Below are 22,751 nucleotides of genomic sequence, written 5' to 3'. Positions count from 1 at the left end.
AGGGCATCCGGCCGTAAAACATTGCTTCAAAAAGGGGACCATGATGCCCCAAAAAAAAGCCAACCCCTGCTCTGCATGGGAAAATGGCCTCTGAAGGTGGTTCTTTTTGTTCTTCTTCTAATAGTCAAGGCTCATAGAAGAGCTAGTATGAGTACACTGAATGGATCAAGCCACAACAGAACAAAAGGAACAGCAGAGAGAGAAAGAGGGAAACGCCAACAGCAGAGTTGAAGGCCAGGATCGAGGGAGACGTGGACAGACAAAAAATGGGTGTGGGAAGGAATGGGTGGCAGGAAAGGATGCATAGGATGGACAAGATGGATACAGAAGGAAACTCTGAGGAGGGAAATCTGGATATTTGCAAGGAGGAGGGATTGGGGTGGGGTTAATGAGGGTAGAAAAGATGATAGTTTTGGATTGGGGATGATCTGAGATGGTGGTGAACAGCTGTCTTGAAGACCTGGAAGAATGAATGAGATTGAAGAGAATGTGGAACTTGGTTCCACAAGCAGGTAAAAAGAGGAACAAATGAGCGGAAGTCAGCAGTGATTCTGCATTTTGAGAGTTTCACTTGAAGGGGGTGTATGGTGGACCATGTGAGTCCTGCAGAAACCTGGGAAGACAGAGAGACCACCAACCTGTCTGCGATGGTGAAATTATAGGCCTATGGACTTAGCTTCATCGCAGGAGATTCCAATAATCTTAAAGGCCTTCGTTTCCATGGAGTCAATATGAGCAAGGTATGAGGCATGGGACCCCAGAGGGGAGAGCAGTAATCCATTGAGCTGTGGATGAAGGCCTTGTAGGTGGAAAGGAGTTCAGGTGTGCCAAGAAAGGACTTTGTATGACGGAGGATACCCAGTCAGTGGCTGGCTTTCGAGAGCACCTTTGAAATGTGGTTTGCCCAAGAAAGATCATGGCTGATAATGCGACCCAGGAGTTTGAATGACTGAACTTCCTCAAGAGGATTATTAATGCCTCGGTCACAAATGGCCTGCGGCGTGTTGGCGGCGGCCGTAAGTCCCCAAAATTGCCATAACCGTGCGGTGGCCGCACGGTAGATACGGTAGCCGTTAGGCGATCTCAAGGTTTTTTGCTCGTCGCAGGGGCTTACGATTTTTTAAATTTGACATTAAACTTTTTTTCCGGAAATCACTAGGCCGTAGGCCGCAACCCCACTGCATGTAGTATCGCAAGGTCATTGTACGGTTGCCATGAGGTCACCTCAAGGTCACCTCACGGTTTTTACCCTGTCTGGTGTGCCTAGAAAATCGTACGGCAGCCGCAACAACCGTGAGGCCTCCTTACTGTCACCTCACGGTGGTCTTGCGGCCTCCATGAGATGGCCGTACGATGTTCTAAATATCGTACGGCGGCCGTGCAGTGACTTTAGTGCTGCCGTACGATGGCCTAACGGCAACCGTGAGTTGGCGGCCGCCGTACGATCATCTTTCTGAAGAGGTATATATTGCCTGTTGTGACACTAGCCAGATCGTCAAGATGGCGTTGATTCCACCACAGAGACTGCGCCTGGCACACCTGAGATTACGACTGAGGCAGATCGGCCGCCGGCAGGAAGAAATTATAGTAGCTATAGTAGTGTTAGAAGAAGAGCGACGTCAGGAGAGAAGAAGACGAATGGTGTGGGTGAAGCCCTGGTTGTTGCGGCGTTCCACCCTGGGACACTACGACACCCTGATGCAGGAACTCGTCAAGATGGCCTTGCGGTCGCCGTGAGGGCGCCTCGCGGTTCGCCTTGCGGTCTCCTCACGCATTTTGATTTCATGACTTTTACGATTGCCGTGCGGACCCCGTAACATTTGTGAACACTGCTGCCGCAGCCCGCAAAGCCGTACGATTTGTAAAAATCCCATCTACAAACCACAGACCGCAGAACCGTGCGGCGGCAGCATCATATGTGACTAAGGCATAGGGAAGTAGATAAGAGGGTTTGCCAGACAGTCCTTTTGGTCAGAGAGATTGTGAGATTTATCAAGATCGAAAGACATACCGGTATTCCAAGTGTTTGACCAGCTTGTGATTTTGTCAAGGTCTCGAGAGGGAAGAGGCTGCCATCTGCATGTCTGAAGGAGGAAGGATGTCACAGCAGAGGGTGTAGTCATCAGCAGATAGATAAAGAGGATTTTCCAGAGAGTCAGAGAAGTCGTTTATGAAGATCAGAAATAGGACTGAACCCAGAACATTGCATTGGGGCACTCCAGTCTTGACAGAGAGAGGAGGTGAAATTATTCCATTGATTGCCACACGTTGACTACGAGAGTAGAGGTAGTCAGTATGCCATGTGTGGAGTTGATTTTAGATGCCATAGGCAGAGAGTTTGGAGAATAAGGCAGGATGCCAGACTATATTGAAAGCATGAGATATGTCCAGAGAGACGGCTCTGATCTCATGTCAGATATATTGAGGGCCTCCGTCCATTGTTGAGGTGAGTTGTAGCACCATATCCCAGGTGGAGTGACCTTGTCTGAAACCAAATTGGTCATCTGAGACGAGGTTGTTGGAGAAAAGGAAGGATTTCATATCAACTGCGATGTCTGTGCCGTCCCTCGGATGGATGTTAAATTTGCCGTTTCATCTCCACGCATTAGTTGGTGGACGTTAAAGAGCCAACGGTGTCCTTCGTGAAGAGTAGGAGAGCTATCGCCGACACAAAAGTCAAATTACAAATTCCTACCCTAACCAGCAGAGAGCATTGCATCAGCGGCACAGCCGTGCCCTTAGCCAATGATGCTGCGTCGCAGCCTTGTGCTGCATACAAATGAAGAAGAATCCTATTTCCATAAGCTATTTCCAAAATGAAAAGCTGACATTTTTGAGATTCAGTGTTAAATGTCATAATTTTAGTTTTCATGACATTTGGTTTCAAGCCTGCTTTTCTTGCTTTCTCCCTAAATGTTTTATACTTTAGTATACGGTATACACAATTGTTTTGCTATGGAAAACTTGTTTGTTTGTTGGACAATATATTTGTTTGTTTGTTATTTGCTTGTTGGATAGTAGCACAACTGAAAGGCTTAGCAGGGATTTGTCCGTGCAGATAGTCATGCCCAAACAGGTTGGGGCCTTAGAGCAATGGGCAACTGTGTGGTCCCCTTGAGGGATGTGCCTGGATGGTACGGCATATAAGGAAGGCGACACGAGACAAAAGAAGGAGCACACCAGGAGAGAGAGGGGACCTGGATGGACACATGAAGCAGATCAACGAGATCTAGACGTTGGTGAAGTCACTTTACTGGGATTTCATCATATCGCATTGAGTCATGCTTCGGCGATTTCCCCCTTTGAAATGAGGACGCTCAGATGCTCGGCATTTATTGGAGATTCTGCTTCAGTGGAGCCCAACTCAGATATTTTGAGCATCCTTAGTTGGCGCTCACTGTTTCTCCAGTGCTGGTGACCTCCAGTGTCAGCCCATTCATTCCACTGGTGATCTCCATCGGCAAGGCGGGGGTGTTCCCCAAGGCCAATCTGAAGCATATCTAAACCAATGTGCTTTTCAAGGAGATACGAAACAAAGCACGGTTCCTTAGACTCGCTTCACTACACAGAACTTATAATGCCTACTTCTGCTCCTGCTTGTCCTCTGCTCACAATTGCCTTCAATATAAATAAGTGAGTTACACCTGCCTCTACTGATCACTGCACCATTAATTCGATCATCACCTGCTTCATACAACCGACTGTGACTGCTTTGGATTCAGGAATCAAGAAACAATTTTCTGAAGTGTTATTTCTGTGTACAGTTCCCGGTTATTCCCGGTTCCGCTATTCTCGGAATCCGCGTATTCGCGGTTGATGAAATGCAACATGCTTCTCTATTTGCGGAAAAATGTCCCGCAAAATCGCGGTTTTTTCCCCCCTATTCGCAGCCATGTTCCGCGAATTCACGGTTTTTTTTCTATTCACGGCCGTGCTCCACGAATTCGCGGTTTTTTTTTCTGTTCACGGCCATGCTCTGTGAATTCGCGGTTTTTTTTTTTTTCTATTCACAGCCGTGCTCCGTGAATTCGCGGGGTTTTTTTCTATTCACGGCCGTGCTCCGCGAATTTGCGGGTTTTTTTATATTCACTGCCGTGCTCTGCAAATTCGCGGTTTTCTTTTGTTTGTTTCACAGTGCGGTATGGTTAAGCTGGTTAAGCACTTTTAATAAACTGTAAGCGCATTCCTTCAATAAATTGGAAATGGTACCTGGAGTTGTCGTTTTTCAAAATTTGTAAGCATTTTTATGAAACTGTAATCATATGCATTTGCGGTTGAAAACATTTTAAACTTTTTAAAAATTTCCTCTATGAATCAGGAACTGCCGGGAACCTACAACGTATCCCCTTTTACCGCGGCATACATTCACGGGATTTTCATCGATCTTCGCGGATTATCATCGACATTCTCGGGATTTGCCTCACCATTCGCAGATTTTGCCTCGCCATTCGTGGTTTGTTCCTTTCTATTCGTGGATTTTCGTGACTTGGGAACCTATCCCCCCTTTTTCCATTGAAATAATGCCCCCTATTCGCGGGTTTCGCTCTTCACGGATTTTCCAAGAAAGTATCCCCCGCAAATAGTAAGGTCCGACGGTATTTGTTTAGTTTAGGATATGGTTAAGATAATCTGGATAATTTGGGTAAAGTATGTATATTGTTAAAAAAGGGTTTGGTTTCTATTACCAATATCGTGGAATGTGCCCTATTTCCTTAGTATTTGGTTTACTCTATCTGCTCTGAATCCAGGTGGGTAACCCGCTCCGTGACTAGTGGTGTGATTGTGCCATCTTAGCCATGGTTGTCTGACTGCTCGATGTGGGTGGTTGCGACCCCAGATTACATGATGATACCATTTCCTCAGTCAATTAATTTTGGTTAAGCAGGAAATTAACTACAAACAAACAGCAAATGTGATAAAATGGTGCCCATCAGGTAAAGAGACTGATAAAACAAAATTTGGCTTTGTCCTGCAGAAAGTCCCATTGGTAAGGCTTTGTAAGCACATGTGAAAGTTTGAGAAGGTCAGCTTCCATGCAATCGTGGCCAAAAATATTGGCACCCTTGCACTTTTTTTTCAAATAACTCACAATTTTCTCTAAAAATAAGTTGAAATTGACGAAAGTATTTGGTCTCCACAATTCTTTATTTCACTGTTAATATTACAGAACCTTTGTTTTTGATTCAGAACTTAATATATCCTTTCAAATCAGAAAATAAAAATAAATGGAATTGACAAAATTATTGACACATGAGACTTAATATTTGGTCGCACGGCCTTTGGACAAAATAACTGCAGTCAAGCGCTTCCTATAGCCTGAATGAGCTTCCTCCATCTCTCGACTGGCAGTTTGGCCACTCTTCTTGTGCAAACTGCTCCAGTTCTCCCAGATTTGAAGGGTGCCTTCTCCCAACTGCTGTTTTCAGATCTCCCCACAGGTGTTCAAGGGGATTTAGATCTGGACTCATTGCCGGCCACTTCAGAACAGCCCAGCGTTTTGTCTTGAACCATTCCTGGGTGCTTTTTGAAGTGTGTATGGGGTCATTGTCCTGCTGCAAGACCCATGACCTTCGACAAAGACCCAGCTTTCTGACGCTGGGTTCAACATTGCGCTCCAAAATGCCTTGGCAATCTCCTGATTTAATGATGCCATGCACACATTCAAGGCACCCAATGCCAGAGGCAGCACAGCAACTTACAAAACATCACTGAACCTCCTCCATGTTTGACTGTAGGGAAGGTGTTCTTTTCTTTGAAGGTTTCATTTTGTATTCTGTAAACATAGAGATGATGTGCTTTACCAAAAAGCTCCAATTTGGCCTCACCTGTCCATAGGACATTCTCCCAGAAAGATTTTGGCTTGTTCAGGTGTGTTTTGGCAAACTTCAGTCGGGCTTTCTTATGTCTCTCTCTCAGCAGTGGGGTCCTCATGGGTCTCCTACCATAGAACCCCCTTTCATTGAGTTGGCGACGGATGGTGCGAGTTGAAACTGTCGTACCTTGTGTCTGAAGGTCAGCTTGAATCTGTTTGGCAGTTGATCGAGGTGCTTTCTCCACCAATCGAACAATTCTTCGCTGCAATCTTCTATCAAGTTTTCTCTTGCAGCCACGTCCAGGGAAGTTGGCTACAGTGACATGGGCCTTAAACTTCCTGATAACATTGCATATGGTGGACACAGGAACATCAAGCTCTCTGGAGCCTTGAGATTGTCCATGCTTGGCTACAATCTTGTGTCTGACCTCCTCAGACAATTCTCTGGTTTTCTTTCTTTTCTCCATGCTCATTGGAGAATTGGGAATGCCAGTATCCCATACACACATTGACACAAAACAGCAGAATGACTCCTTTTCTCTATTCAAACTGGTTGAATGAGTGATTTGTATATTGCAGTTACCTGCAACTCACCACAGGTGAGTTCAATCCAAAGTGAAGGACAATCACCTGCTTGAAATCTAATTATTTCTACCATCTTCTGAAAGGTGCCAATAATATTGTCCAGGCCATTTTAGGATTTCTGTGTGGAATAAGATAAGATTTAGTAATTTTTTTCAGCTCTTTTTTGTTTTGTTCCACTGCAAACCAAAGAAATACGTATGTGGAATGTGGATACCAAAATTTTTTTTTTAAGTTCAACAATTTTGTGGAAGAAATGGTGCATTATTTGAAAAAAGTGCAAGGGTGCCAATATTTTTCACCACGACTGTATGTAGGTCATAGGCCAAATCCTGATGGCAATCTGTAGAGAATGCAGTTATACAGCATAGCAAGTGTGGCCACAATGGCAGTAGTGCATTGAGAAGACATAATTGTATTCGCTGATGGCCGACCAGCTTCCCTTGCAGGACATTGCCCACTTCTTGATTTTTGAATAGTGTGTCATCTGGAGGATTGTATCAGTAAACGGTGTCCTTATCAGCCACTGAAGACATCATGTAACCCTTTAGATTAGTGTATGCCATTAACCACCTTTTTGTTCCACACACACAGAGTTGTATATTCATTAGAATGACTTTCCCCAACTTTCGTACTACATTTCCGTCTCTTCAAAGGGCGCAATGTAATGACCTTGAGTTTAGTTTGATGTGTTTTATAAGGGAAAAAAATTGATAGTAGTTTGACATTTTGATAAGAATAGTTTCAAGATACAGTGCCTTCAGAAAGTATTCACACCCCATGACTTTTTCACATTTTGTTGTGTTACAGCCTGATTTTAAAATGGATTAAATTGAGATTGATGTTTGTCACTGATCGACAAATAATACCCCATAATGTCAAAGTGGAATTTTTTTCGAATTAAAAAAAAAATCAATCAAAAATGAAAATCTGAAATGTCTTGTATCAATAAGTATTCAACCCTTTTGTTATGACATTCCAAATTGAGCTCAGGTGCATCCAATTTCCTTTCATCATCCTTGAGATGTGTCTCCGACTTGATTGGAGTCCACCAGTGGCCAATTCAATTGATTGGACATGATTTGGAAAGAAACACACCTTTCCATATAAGGTCCTACAGTTGACAGTGCATGTCAGAGCAAATCTATGCTTCATGGGAGAGTGGCCAGGTGGAAGCCACTTATGAGAAAAAGGCCGATGACAGCACACCTGGATTTTGCAAAAAGTCACGTGAAAGACTGAGGGCGTGAGGCAAATGATTCTGTGGTCTGATGAGCCGAAAATGGAACACTTTGGCCTGAATGCAAAACGTTACATCTGGTGGAAACCGAGCACAGCTCACCACCCATCTATCGTGAAGCATTGTGTTGGCAACAGGCAACAGCATCATACTATGAGGATGCTTTTCAGCAGCATGGACTGGGAGACCTGTAAGATAAAAATGAATAGAGCCAAATACAGCCAAATCCTTGAAGGGAACCTGCTTCAGAGTGCAAAAGACCTTAGATGGCGGCGAAGATTTATGTTTCAACAGGACAATGACCCAAATTATACAGCCAAAGCAACACTGGACATGAAAATCCCCATTCTCCCTGATAAGATACAATAAGATATAAAGAAAAGATAAGATACAAACAAGTACGTGAAAATCCTTGAGCGGCCCAGCCAAAGCCCTGACTTTAATCCCATTGAGAATCTGTGAAAAGACTTAAAGATTTCTGTTCACCGACGCTCCCCATCCAAGGAAGGAAGAATGTGCAAGGAAGAATGTGAGAAACTCCCCAAATCCAGATGTGCAAAGCTGATACAGACATACCCAAGAAGACTCAAAGCTGTAATCACTGCCAAAGTTGCTTCTACGAAGTGTCGACTCAGGGGGCTGAATACTTGAGTGAATTGAATATGAATGATCGTTTTAAGGCCATTTTCCCCGCTAGAGCGGGGGTTAGCCTTGCGGGCCCCATGACAATCATGGTTCCCTGTTTTGAGGCAATGTTTTTATGGCCGGATGCCCTTCCTGATGCCAACCCTTGGTCGCCTCTTCGATGCGCAGGGATACGGTGTACCTATTCTAAACTGGGGTATACACCGGGATCATTCATCCCAGCAAGCTGGTACTCAAATATTTGAGTACCAATATACTTGAGTATATTGAAATAATATATAGCTGAATACTTGAGTAAATTAGATATTTCTGCATTTCATTTTCAATTAATTTGTAAAAATTTCTAAAAACATGTTTTCACTGTCATTATGTGGTATTTTGTATCGTTCGGTAACGAGCAATTTAAGTTTAATCCACTTTTAAATCGGGTTGTAACACAACAAAATGTGAAAAAGTCAAAGGGTGTGAATACTTTCTGAAGGCACTGTACTTGTTGCAACTCTTCCCCTTTAATTAACCCTCTGTTTGGACGTGTGACTGCAGGGAGGAGATGTCGAGGAATCCTATTTTGTGGCTATTGAAGAGGAGATTGCTAGAGTTGCAGGCTCACCTCCGCAAGCCAGACGGCTCGAAGAACAAGAAAACCTCATTCGGGGTTATCAGAAGGTACTCGTGCTCAGAACTCCAAACTGTGAGGGCAACTGGAACGCTATAATATATCTAACGATGTTTGTACATACGACCGTGTTATTACTATTACAATGGAAAGCAGTTGTTTACACGAGGGTCTTGTAGAAATGTTTGCTTTTAATGTTGAAGAAAAATGCTTCTTCATAAACTGAATATAATTAGACCTTTCATTTAATAGTAACACATACAGTCTCATTAATTGCTTTAATCTCCTCTTTGTGGACTGTTAGTCTTTTTTATGGCGTAGCCCGTAGGGCAAAGCCGTTTAGAACAGTGTTTGGCCGTATGTATGTATGTATGTATGTATGTATGTATGTATGTATGTATGTATGTATGTATGTATGTATGTATGTATGTCCCTCACAAACGTACACCAATCAGAGCTGAGGATTTGGTCACATGATAGGGGTGATGTGATGTGATTATGTCTGTGATGTCATTACGGCATACAACGGCTGACTCCACACACCGCCATTTTGATTTCTATGCCGTTAAGGCCGAACATATCGTTGAACCTGTCATACACTGTATGACCAAAAGTATGTGGACACCCTAACATCACACATCTCATTCCAAAATCATGGGCATTAATATGAAGTTGTTCCCCCCCCCCCCCCTTTGCTGCCATAACAGCCTCCACTCTTCTGGGAAGGTTTTCCACTAGACTAGATGTTGGGACATTGCTGTGGGGATTTGCTTCCATTCAGCCACAAGAGCATTAGTGAAGTCGGGCACTGATGCTGGGCGATTCGGCCTGGCTCGCAGTCGGCGTTCGAATTCATCCCAAAGGTGTTCGATGGGGTTGAGGTCAGGGCTCTGTGCAGGCCAGTCAAATTTTTCCACACCGATCTCAACAAACCATTTCTGTATGGACCTCGCTTTGTGCACAGGGGCATTGTCATGCTGAAACAGGAAAGGGCCTTCCCCAAACTGTTGCCACAAAGTTGGAAGCACACAATTGTCTAAATGTCATTGTATGCCGTAGCATTAAGATTTCCTTTCACTGGAACTAAGGGGCCGAGCCCGAAACATGAAAAACAACCCCAGACCATTATTCCTCGTCCACCAAACTTTACAGTTGGCACGATGCATTCGGGCAGGTAACGTTCTCCTGGCATCCGCCAAACCCAGATTCGTCCGTCGTACTGCCAGATGGTGAAGTGTGATTCATCACTCCAGAGAAAGCGTTTCCACTGCTCCAGAGTCCAATGGTGGCGAGCTTTACAACACTCCAGCCGACGCTTGGCATTGTGCATGGTGATCTTTGGCTTGTGCGCGGTTGCTCGACCATGGAAACCCATTTCATGAAGCTCCTGATGAACAGTTGTTGTGCTGACATTGCTTCCAGAGGCAGTTTGGAACTCTGTAATGAGTGTTGCAACCGAGGATAGACGATTTTTACGTGCTTCAGCACTCGGCGGTCCCGTTGTGTGAGCTTGTGTGGCCTACCACTTTGCGGCTGAGCTGTTGTTGCTCCTAGACGTTTCCACTTCACAATAACAGCACTTACAGTTGACCGGGGCAGCTCTAGCAGGGCGGCATTTTGACAAACTGACTTGTTGGAAAGGTGGCATCCGATGACAGTGCCACATTGAAAGTCACTGGGCTCTTCAGTACGGCCCATTCCACTGCCAATGTTTGTCTATGGAGATTGCATGGCTGTGTGCTTGATTATATATATGTATATATATATATATATATATATATATATATATATATATATACCTGTCAGCAATGGGTGTGGCTGAAATAGCCGAATCCACTACTTATAAGGGGTGTCTACATACTTTTGGTCATGTAGTGTGCATCACAATATGGTAATCAAAAGAAACTGTGCGTCAACCAAGCACAGACTTTCAAATGCTTCGCCAATGTTTCACAATTAATCTTCAGCAGTAACCGTCATGAGCCTGATCTCTCAATTGTGTAGACCAATAATGTCCATTGCTTCAGTTGGCCTAATGAGTGTGTATGTCTGGGTGGTGAGCAGGAAAACGAACTGCTGTATGAACAGCTGAAGAAGGCAATGAAAGCGCTGCGCGACAAAGAAGCAAAGGGTGTTCGTGAGCAGCAGCACCTGCGTGCAGAACTCACTGGACTCCGGTGATGCCCCACAGCTTTCCATCCTTTATTTCTGCTGCCCTGGGATTTGTTCCAGGGAAGCCGAAGTGGTGCAACTGCTGAAATTGACTTGACACGACTTAGACATAAAGCTGATTGGTTATTTTGACCAATTTTAAACATAAAGTGGATTTCTTCTTCTTCTTCTTCTTTCTATGTAGCACATGACTGTGGATAGCAGCTGTGCCACTGATGCAGTGCCCCCTGTAGGTTAAAGCAGAAATTTGGAATTTGTTCAGGGTGCTGGCGATAGCTCACCTACTCTTCGTGAAGGATGCCGTAGGACGCCATAGGATTTGTAACATCTGCCAACTAATATCGGCAGACAGGACGCCCAGTTTAAAGTCCATCCAAGGGAAGACACACACTTATGAATTACCCTGCCTGCAAAACACCGGGATGGCAATTTTTTAGTTGTGCAGAGTTTCAAACCCAGCTCGATAGCTTAAAAGCGAGTGAGCATATGAAAGACTTTTTGCTATTTTGACCAATTTATTTGGACAAATAGTGATTCGTCCTGTGATTTATTTTCCCCAGGAAACTTTTGATGCATCTTGATTTGATTTTCACATGATTGCTCGTCCCTAATGAAAGAAATCGTTCAGATTGGATAAGATACATGTTTGTAAACATTTAATCCTCAAGAAATAGATTAATATCAAGTGTCGTGGAGGGTGCAGTTTCAAAACGATGAGTTATCGGGCGTACATTGTATGCTCTCATCAATACACGTGTAATTTTGCATCATTAATCAAAGATTTGACGAATTTTCATGGAACACCTACAATGCCATGCTGTTCATCATCTTAGGGAGGAATTGGCCAATCATCATTTTCGATCTGCACGACAAGCTGAGGTTGATCTGTCATGTGATCACAATGAGCATTCAACCAGTGGACACACAGCGAAAGTTAAAGATCCTCAGGTGGGTTTGTTTGCATCTTTATCAAGCTTACCTTAATGATTCGGTTGTTTGGTTGTTTAATAAAAGCGCATCAGCTATAAAGTTTATTTGGAACACGTACAGCATTTGTTATGGTAAATTGTGCCCTTTGAACCATTGAACTTTGCATACATATTTAGTTTGTCATGAAACCTTTTTGGCCACCATGGGTGTTCAGGTTATTACAGGCCGTAGGTTATTCACAAATATGGATATTCAGGTTCAGGTTATTCACACTTATATTTTTCTTTGATGTATTGTATCCCCCCTCCTCTTACCAGTGGTAGTGATAGGATATACCTTTATTAAACATTTTGATCAATCAAGCTCATGTTCAACCTGATGATGTCAAACTATTGATCAAATATTTCCTCCTCTTCTTCCCTTATGAGTTCAGATACATGTCCTGCTTGCACCTGCCATATTGTTTACATTCATTAAGCCAATATCCATTTAATAGCTATCTACTATTCTTGTGCTAACTTGATTGGACTGCGGTTATTTTTTGTTTTCGTGTTCCTTTTTTTGAAAAGTATGTGACTATTTCAACTGTCCACTATACTTTCTTCCCTCCAAGTGAGCCATGGCACTTTTTATCCCATGCTGGTCTGAGATCGGTTTTATTATTCCAAAGCATTGACATGTCGTATTGTAATCTTTCATAGGGCCGATCTATCTATTACGTACATACAGTGGTTGGTTTCAAATTTTGGGGAGGGGGGCATTGGGCATTGTTCAGAGCAACGCGTTGCATGGCGCATTCGTTGGGGGGGAGAGGTGGAGTGAGCGGGGGCATTTCAAAAATCCCACTGTATTCACAGAACCTTATATGTATATGGTCCCTTAGGTAGCTCCATCCTCTCTCTGGAATTTTGTATCGTTCAATCCCACTGCTGGCTTTTTGGGAAAACCAGGAGGTCAAATCTTGATATTGCTTGTCTTCACGCCTTGCAATCTGAATTGAAGAATCTTCAGGAACAGGTACTAGCACACCACCTAGGTCCAAGTGATGTCATGTTTCAGAGAGGGAGTATGCTTGTAGGTTGGAGTTTGCATTGACGTAATGACTATCACTGAACTTTGACCTTCCTTTGCTGATGTGCATCTGTTTGTCTGTGTATGTGACATGTTTCCATTTGCCTCACGTGTGGGGCAGGTGGAGAAACTGAAGGTGGAAGCTAAATGTGAGAGACAAGCAGCACAGAGGCAAGTCAAAGAGAGAGACTCCTCAGCTGTCAGGGTGCAGCAGCTTGAGAAACAGGTGAGCTTTGCAACCCACTCAGTTTCACAAGTTCCTCTTGAACAACTTAAATCACGTCCCAAAAGAGTTGTGCGTTTGTTTAGTTTTGCTATCGTGGGTGCAACAACTACCGTTCTGAGTTATTTTTAAGAAAGAGGAAATACTTGGCATTTACCATTGTTCCCAGAGATATGTTACACATAATACTGCAGAATTGAGCCAACACTTACATGGCTTACAATGAGAGTTTGTCACTGTACTATACCTTCAGGTTCAGGAACTAGAGGGGCTTCTGCACCAACATTTCCACAACGATCAACCAATTTGCTCACACTCAATAACCAGCTCCGAGGACCCAGGAACCGCCCTGGCTGAGTTTCTCACGAGACGTGTGGAGAAGCTGGAAAAGGAAATTGAGAGACGAACTCGGGAAGAGGGACAGAGTTTGCGCAAAATGGAGCAGCAGTTCCATCAAGTCAAGGTTGGCTTAAATTTACATGATTTTGTAAAACATGATGTGCAGCTCATATTATTACAAAAAGAGCTTGAATTGCCTTTTTGTTTGTGCTGATCAGTTACAGTATGAAAACCGCATCGAGGAGCTCGAGCAACACTCTGCAGCGTGTTCCACAACAACACACAGTGCTGTTCCAGAAGCTGCACCGGTGGAGGCTGTGGGGGGTTCTGGAGGGGAAGGCCATGGGGGCCTTGCAAGTTGTAAGAAGACGGAAAAAGTGGGAGAAGATAATGAAGATAAAGTGAATAATGAAAGCGATATAAATGAAGGAGATAAGGAGATCAAGAGACCTCATGTAAACACAGAGAGAAAGGGCAAGAGAAATAAAGAAGGGCAAGTGGTGCTGGAAACGTGCAAGGAAGTATGGAGAAGGGAGGAGATGAGCAGGTTCAGTCAGCAAAGATGGTCCACAGTTGGAAAAGCAGGCTGTGGAACAAGAAGGAATGGAGCCAGGGAAAAAGTGAGCAATTTATCGAAGCATATCATACAAGAGAACAAAGACAAGGCACGTGTGGATGCAGGAAAGGAGGAATCTTCATCAGGGAAGCAAGTGCAGACACGGAAACAAAGACGACTTGATCACAATGGAGAGGAGATGGATGAGGCTATCGAGGAGCTGGAAGTACCTGCTTCACATGTCTCCTACGCGGCATTGACAGCAGCGCGGCATGATGCACAGCGTGCGTGGGCAGAGAGCAAGGTGCTTCGCAGTGAGATGGAGGCAGCACAAGTGTGGCACGAGACTCAGTTAGCAGAAGAGCGAAGCACAATCGAGAGGTATGACCCATAAATAAGTAAATAAAACTATCTATGTTTCCTGAAAACTCCAGGTCCCCAAAGCTCTAAGTCACTCAAATAAAGACATTCTGGTGAGGCTAGTGGAAAAAAACGAGTTCCCTTGTAAGGAACTTCAATGCAGGAGGAGGCAAAAAGGCCCTTCAAAGTCTGCGCAATGGTTGCCAACTTACGGTTGTTTGTCCATGCTCTATCTTTTTTTAATGCTGAGCGTCAAGCAAGGAAGCAGCACGTACCAATTTTAAAGTCTTTGGTATGACTCAGCCGGGGTCGTGTTCGAACCACCTACCTCCCAGTTCCAGACTCAGAGTGGACGCTCTAACCATTAACCCACACGTTGTCTTTTTACAAGCTTCTACAAATGCGATTTATTTATTTATTTATTTTAAATAAAGCATTCCAGTCTATGAAAGGCGATTTATTTATTTATTTTTTAAAATAAATCGTACCGGTCAGGACAGTGTAAGAAATTATCTGAAAAAGAAAACAATGGTTTTGAGTATTAAACCTCCATTCATGCAATGATGCCTAACAATGCCTGCCTTGTTCATTGTGTGCCATTAACATCTCTTGCTCACTCTCTCTCTCTCTCTCTCTCTCTCCCCTCTTAAACCATGTCCTGCATCCTGGACACCGAGTTGGGCAGCAGAGTGTAAATCGTGAATTCCAAGACCCCAGCACACTTAACCTATGCAATAGCGTCGCATCGTTTCGGTCACACATGTGGCTGTGCATGTTTGCAGTCTCATGTTTTAAGGCATTAGTCCCAACTGCATTTATCCGTAAATCAGCTGTGAATTTCCCTCACTTTGGCGCTCAAAACACTGGGAAGAAATGAACATATTTCCCACTTTTCATGTAAAATACAATTCAAATGTTAAATCACAGAGTAAAATATTGTTTTGGTTCTAGGAACCAGCCCCGAAAGCAATGGCACCAACATACATGTCCCTCAGCATAGTTATTTCTACAATGCAAGGTTAGAGTAGTCCCTTCCCATGATGTAATGGATTAGAATGTGATTCAATGCGTTGGTAAGGGTTAGAGATGTTGTCCCTTTTTCTCCCCATTTCCTAGTATAGGATTTAATTGTACAATCCTATACGAGCTTCGTGGCGCACTGTGTAAAGCAGGCGCCAATTTGCATATCGCGCCAAAACCTGGTTTGAATTACACGCCAGAACCCAATGGCCACTTTCCCCTCACCCCCCCCCCCCCCCCCCCCCCCCATAATTTTATTTTACACGACCCCATAAGTACACAACATTTACCAATAATTAATACACATTTTTATTTACATTTGGGTTTTATTCACACGTAATTTCCATTGCATCAAGACATACATGCCGTTCATTGCTCCAGGACCCGAAAACCCGCAATCCACGACATCACCTCAACCACACACGAACTATCCATCATCACCCCATCTACGCACACCACAGATGCACTCTGCAGCTTTGGAAAGCGGGGAAGGTAGCGCAGATAGCAGTGGAAATCGCCTCCATTCTCCAGACACCATGTACCTCCGAACAAACAGGCGCCAATTGGCCATTAGCGTCCTGTGGATACATAAACGCTCCCTTCGCCCCATACAAGTAACTAAGTGCTCCCAGCATTCACCCCATGCCTGTGACCGTCACTAGACACCGGCCCGTGTTAATCGAGGAGGACCCGCGTGCCGTGGTTTGGAGACAGACTGAGCACAAGTCATGAAGGAGGCCTCACGTGAGTGGGGCTAGCCCTCGGGAGAGCAATAATGCGTCAATCAGCATGAAACATAAAACCAAATACTGCATTGGAGTCATCAGAAGGAACCAAAAGAAAGTAAAGAGCAAAGATAGAGTCATCAGGAGGAACCTGGATATAATTTGGGTTTCAGCCGCTACTCCTCTACCCTCAAACCCATCCAAGCTCAGCCAAGTAAGTAAACCTTCCAGAAAAGAAAAAAAAATTCTGCAAGAATTCACTTCTCCGAAGATAGATAGATAAAGAAAGAGAGAATAAAGATGAAGCAAGAATCAGATTGAATAAAGAGAAATATGAAAAATGAGAAAGAAATGTGAAAGGAACAAAGATCCCTAGCTCCTTCCCTAACTCCTCGCCCTAACTCGATGTTGCAGAGAACCCAGATAGATCGATTTCAGCATTTTTTCCTCAGGCAAAAACGCAGCAACAGTTACAAGCTACCAGAGGTTCATCAGCGGGGAAGCAGAATCCACACAGCATCATCCCTTAGCAGGCGTAGTTCCAACAAAAGACGTTTTTAATCCACTTTTAAGCCCCGTCCCTGCTAAGGGATTATAAGAGTCGAAGGGCAGATGCTCGGCGCATTGGTTCTTGGCTTTGGTCCTACATTTGTAAGGGGTTAGTGCATGTGGAAGAACGATCAGGGATCGAGTGGAGGCGTTGATGTTGGCGGGTTGAGCTGTGAGCCAAAGCCTTGGGTGGATGGAGCGAGCGTACCGGTTCGAGCCGAAGCCAAGCCACGCATACATACTCCCTTTAGATTCTTACACAGAAGGCTATATATCTCATGCATTCTTTTCTCAGGTGTCTGGATATAAAATTATTATACTGACCTCACGAGCTCAACAAAGGCACAGTCTGCCCAACTGTCCTTTTCAGGGCATCACCAATCAGCGCAATTGCCGCGGCCCGACTCTTCCGGAGTGACAATTACTGATACCGCACCTTCGCAGTTTCTCTCGCACCACACGCATGACATCCTGAAATTCTACAACTCAACACACCCTGGACACCACAGTATTTCTTGCCCTTTGACCCTTTCCCTTTAGAGTTAGGGTTGCGGGAGCATGATGGCTCCCACCCGGTAAGATAAAGAGGCCGACAACCCTTGCACTTTCTATTCTTATCTCCCTCCACAGATGGTCTGATTGGGTATCCATGTTGTGTATAGCCGGTAGGTAAGGCATATGTTAAGATCTGCTCTTGACCATTTTCTTTGCTGTGTAAATATCACTGCACTCACCATTGCTCGCAATTGCTTGTACATTTTGAATTGCATTCCCTCTTGTTGATCCGTTTTGATTACCCTTACAGCACATTAAAGTCCTTGAGTTCCCTCCCCCTTTGCATGATCCCACATTCCACATTTTACACCATTGGTTCTTGTAATAATAGGTCCCTCTTGTTAAACTTCCTTTTCAATCTGTCCATGTTCGTCATTTCCCTATTGATCCAGCGCTGTTCACACATTAGGTTAGACAAGGAGGTTAGAATTCCCCAATTGACTGGCTCATTGAAGTCCGGCATGCACTAGCGATTGGTCACCACCATAATTAAGATCCAATTAAGATAAGATTGGTTTATAGCCGAGGGCGCATCTCCCCGATTGGAAAGCCATGTGTCGCAGGTAAACGGATGTCAGACGGAGAACCCTGGGACCAGGTGGTAGACCAATTATTGGTGCTCGCGGTGGCCGAGCAACCCGCCGTGGTATGAAGTTATTTGTGGTCGGTGGCCTCAAGCCCGGTATGTTTGAGGAGAACCGAGGACCCCCCTTGTAGTAGACCTGAAACCTGTGGCTGGAGCAATATAGCAGTGTGAGATGATGCATCATCATCTGTAAAGAATTAAAATAATTTCCTGTTATGAAATTGTTAGAATCTTTTTTTTGTATTTTTGCTTTTTAACAAGGTTTGAGAACCTTGTTGGATATTATTTTCATGGAGAAGTTTTTTCTATTGCTTTGTTTTCAAATATTCAATAGGTGGAAGTGTGAGGTCAGCATAAACAACCCTGCAGGGAATCATTGTCTTCGTTTCGCTGTTTTTGTGCAGCTTATTCCAGAATGAAACATTTGTATCAAGCAAGTATTTATATTTTCTCCTTGCAGTACCTTTGAAAGTAGCTTTGTTTGAAAGCATACTGCTGCTTACGATGTATATCCGTTGTGTCCCTTTCCATCGTGTATGGTATTTCTGGTTTTGCATTGCGGCGTGCTTGTAACTTTCTCATGGTGATGTTTGCTCTTTCAGCACTCCCTTAGTCACAATCCCTTTTTACCCCAGGGTCAGAAAAGAATGTGCAAAGCAGTCAGCAGCACTAAGGACAACTCACCAGCAGGAACTGGAGCGGTTGATAACCCAGTATGCATTGCAGCATTCTTCCAGCCAAGTGGCTAAGCTCTCGGGCATCATCAGCACCCAGGAGGTCAGTTTATCGAGTGCGAGTTAAAATCGGAATTAGATCTCCCTTAAAACAAAGGATGGCACACAGGAAGGAAAATGGAACCCCAAAAAGATAAATGACTATTGTCTCCTGTGTTTCGACAGGCCTAACCATGGTTCTGGTAACAGAGTTGCAGTTTACATCAAAAGCTCCATTTCTTACTGTCCATGTAACTTCCCCAAACCCTCAGGAGTATCTTTGGCTGTACTTTCTACTTCACATCCACCTATTGTTTGTCTGCAGGCTGTACTGTCCTAATTGTGATGGATTTCATGACATATATATATATATATATATATATATATATATATATATATATATATATATATATATATATATATATATATATATATATATATATATATATATATATATATATATATATACACGTATATATATATATATATATATATATATATATATATATATATATATATATATATATATATATATATATATATATATATATATATATATACGTATATATATATATATATATATATATATATATATATACATATACATATATATATATATATATATATATATATATATATATATATATATATATACATATACATATACATATATACATATATATACATATACATACAGTCACTTGAAAAAGTAAGTACACCCCATGTAAAGTTTTGTCTTTTTCAACATATTTCACCATACAGCTATTTGAACTTCATTTCAACAATATTGATAGATAAAGGTGATATAATATAACAAATATCATGAAACATTTACATTTTGTAGTCCATTGTATAATTTAAATAAACATAAATGCAAATTTCGCATTTGGAAAAACTAAGTACACCCTTGGCTCTAATCGGTGGTATTGCCCCCTTTGGCAGAAACAACCTCAAGTAGGCATTTCTTATAATTGTCTAACAGTCTCTGACATCGACTGGGAGAAATTTTTGCCCACTCCTCCATGCAGAATTCTTTCAGCTGTGCAATGTTTGAGGGGTTTCTTGCATGCACAGCTCGTTTCAAATCCCCCCACAACATCTCGATGTGATTTAGATCCGGGCTTTGACTTGGCCATTCCAGAACCCTCCATTTCTTTCTTTTCAGCCATTCCTTGGTGGATTTACTGGTATGTTTAGGGTCAATGTCATGTTGCAAGGTGCACCTTCGGTTGAGCTTCAACTTTCCGACAGATGGCCTCATATTATCCTCAAGCACCCTCTGTTACAATGAAGAATTCATAGTGGATTCTATGATGGTGAGCTGCCCAGGCCCTGATGCAGCAAAGCTGCCCCAAACCATAATATTTCCACCACCATGCTTAACAATTGGTATCAGGTTCTTGTGGTCAAATGCTGTCTTTGGTTTTCGCCAAACATGTCTTCTGATACTGTGGCCAAATAGCTCTACCTTTGACTCATCTGTCCAGAGCACATTGTTCCAGAAGTGCTGGTCTTTGCCTCGGTGTTCATTGGCAAACTTTAGTCTTGCCCTGATGTTCTTTCTGGACAGCAAAGGTTTCCTCCTGGCACACCTCCCATGTCGATCAAATTTGTGCAGCCTCTTTCTAATGGTAGACTCATGCACTTTGACATCAACAGTGGCAAGAGCTACCTGTAGGTCCCGTGATGACATTCTGGGTTTCTTGGAGACTTCTTTCAGCATCTTGCGGTCTGCTCTCGGGCTGAACTTGCTGGGGCGGCCTGGCCTGAACAAGTTGGCAGTTGTTTGGAATCTTCTCCACTTGTAGATGATCTTCCGGACAGTCGAATGATTGATTTCAAATTGTTTGGAGATCTTTTTAAATCCCTTCCCAGGCTCGTAGGCATCTATAACCTTCTTTCTGAAGACCTCAGAGAGCTCTTTTGATCTCGGCATGGTGACGCCGCACACTTCAACAACAAAGAGTAAACCAAACTAAATGTCTGAGGTTTAAATAAGACAGGTTCCTCCAAGATCCTCTCTAACGATGTTCTAATCATTTGCACCTGAGCTGGTGCACCTGATTCTAATTTTAGGTATTTGAAGTAGTGATAAATGTAGGGGTGTACTTACTTTTCCCACATGCGAAATTTTCATTTATGTTTATTTAAATTATACAATTGACTACAAAATGTAAATGTTTCATGATATTTGTTATATTATATCACCTTTATCTATCAATATTGTTGAAATGAAGATCAAATAGCTGCATGTTGAAATATGTTGAAAAAGTCAAAACTTTACATGGGGTGTACTTACTTTTTCACGTGACTGCATATATATATATATGTGCTGGGTGTCTCAGAAGTCTGGACCCATATGAAAAGTATGCATTCTATATTGCAGGAAAATAAAATACCCTCATAGCTCATTATACCAAGAAAGAGAAAGTGGAACTTGTGTTGCTGCATGTTTCTGGGGAAAATCCAGGGGCTCTGACAGCAGCTATTTGATATTATTCAGTTATTCCATGAAAAAACACCCTGAGAAGCCAAAGTCATGGATTTATCGGTGAAATGTTGCAACGATTGAAAGCGACTGGAAGCGTTAGTGATATACCTCATACTGGTCGTCCTCACACTTGTCTACAGATGGAACTCTTTCAGAAAATGTTATTGCAGTTTGTTGCAAAAAGACCCAAAACATCGTTAATAAAAATTAGTCAAGAAGTGGGAGGGAGTTACCTGTTCTTCCTCAAGAATTGTAAAGGCAAACAAATACCACCCATACCAGGTAACCTTTGTTCAAGATATTCAAGGAAATGATCCCGACCGACATATGGAATTTTGTGAGTGAGTAATAAATGCAGAGACGATGTGGAACCAACATTATTATCTAACATCAGGTTCAGTAATGAAGCCTCGTTCATTTTAACCGGGAGAGTCGACCGTCATAATTGCTGATATTGGAGCGATGAGAATCCTAATTGGACTGATGAAGTTCTTTTTTCAATATGATCCGATAATTATGGTGTGGTATTGATGGTGACATTCTGTTAGGCCCCTACTTTATGAAGATAATATTTCTTGTGTGGGCTACCTCGAATGTTAAAAGAGGTTTTGGTTCCTTATTTTGATGGTATGCATTTAGCACGATTGAGAAAAGTGTGGTTTCAACAGGATGGGGGCACCGCTACATTGTGCCACTATTGTCTGAAACTGGCTGGATGTCTGAAACTTGGAGGTGGATAGGACGCGATACCCTGGTAGAAAAAGTCCCCCACATAGTCCTGATCTAACGCCATTAGAACGTTTCAAATGGGGACACCTGAAATCCATAGGCACACTTGCTTCAAAACTCTCTAGCCTGGGTTTGAGGCACTCGCTGCCAACCATAGGAGCACCAACAGCCTGCTCGCGAGAGGGTCCGGCGAGTGCCCCGGAAGCAGTAACGGAAAGAGAGTGGCAATTATATGTGTGTGAAAATTGCATGCTCAGTCAGGGTCGCCCAGATAGCTCAGATGGCAGAGCACTGGTACGTTTCACCAGAGGACCTGGGTTCGATTCCTGGTCTGGGCGTGTAATTTCCCCACATATGTCAATTTAGGTGTCAATTTAGGATGTCAGCAACAACTCACCTCCCCTTAATGAAAGATACCACACTACTACAGGATCTTTATCATCCACTAACTAGTATTAGCAGATGGGATACCCAGCTTAAAGTTCACCCGAGGACGACACACACATTGATGTACCACCATGCATGCAAAACACCAGGTTGACAGTTTATAGCTGGGTCGAGATTCAAATCCAAGACGACTCAAAGGAGATCGAGATCAAGGCTGTCCTGCCAGACCAACTGCTGATCAGTCTGAACTAAACTCTGCTATTGCTCTCCACAATGTTCTTGTTATTTCGCAGTTATATTTCATAATAATTCACAGTTATTACCTCCACCACCAAAAGTGGATAGGGGTTATGTTTTCACCCCTGTTTGTCTGTCTGTTTGTTTGTATGTGAGCAGGACATCTCAAAACGGTGTGGACGGATTCGGATGAAACTTGGTGGACAGGTTGAG

At 43.1% G+C, this 22,751-nt stretch overlaps 1 protein-coding gene across 1 annotated transcript in view; it reads left to right on the top strand.

Moving 5' to 3' along the window:
- The window catches only part of CEP162 (centrosomal protein 162), a 79,349-nt gene that overhangs the window by 52,124 nt on the left and 4,474 nt on the right, over positions 1-22,751 (top strand). The window contains exons 13-19 of the mRNA XM_068110668.2: positions 8,823-8,945; positions 10,960-11,072; positions 11,901-12,015; positions 13,190-13,294; positions 13,545-13,754; positions 13,849-14,567; positions 18,617-18,758. Of these exons, the coding sequence (XP_067966769.2) occupies positions 8,823-8,945; positions 10,960-11,072; positions 11,901-12,015; positions 13,190-13,294; positions 13,545-13,754; positions 13,849-14,567; positions 18,617-18,758 (1,527 nt within the window). The remainder of the gene's footprint in view (positions 1-8,822; positions 8,946-10,959; positions 11,073-11,900; positions 12,016-13,189; positions 13,295-13,544; positions 13,755-13,848; positions 14,568-18,616; positions 18,759-22,751) is intronic.

The sequence above is a fragment of the Myxine glutinosa genome, chromosome 3, assembly GCF_964187855.1.
Source record: "Myxine glutinosa chromosome 3, kmMyxGlut1.1, whole genome shotgun sequence".
NCBI lineage: Eukaryota > Metazoa > Chordata > Myxini > Myxiniformes > Myxinidae > Myxine > Myxine glutinosa.
The sequence above is the reverse complement of the archived record's forward strand: the minus strand, read 5'-3'. Positions and strand labels throughout refer to the sequence as shown.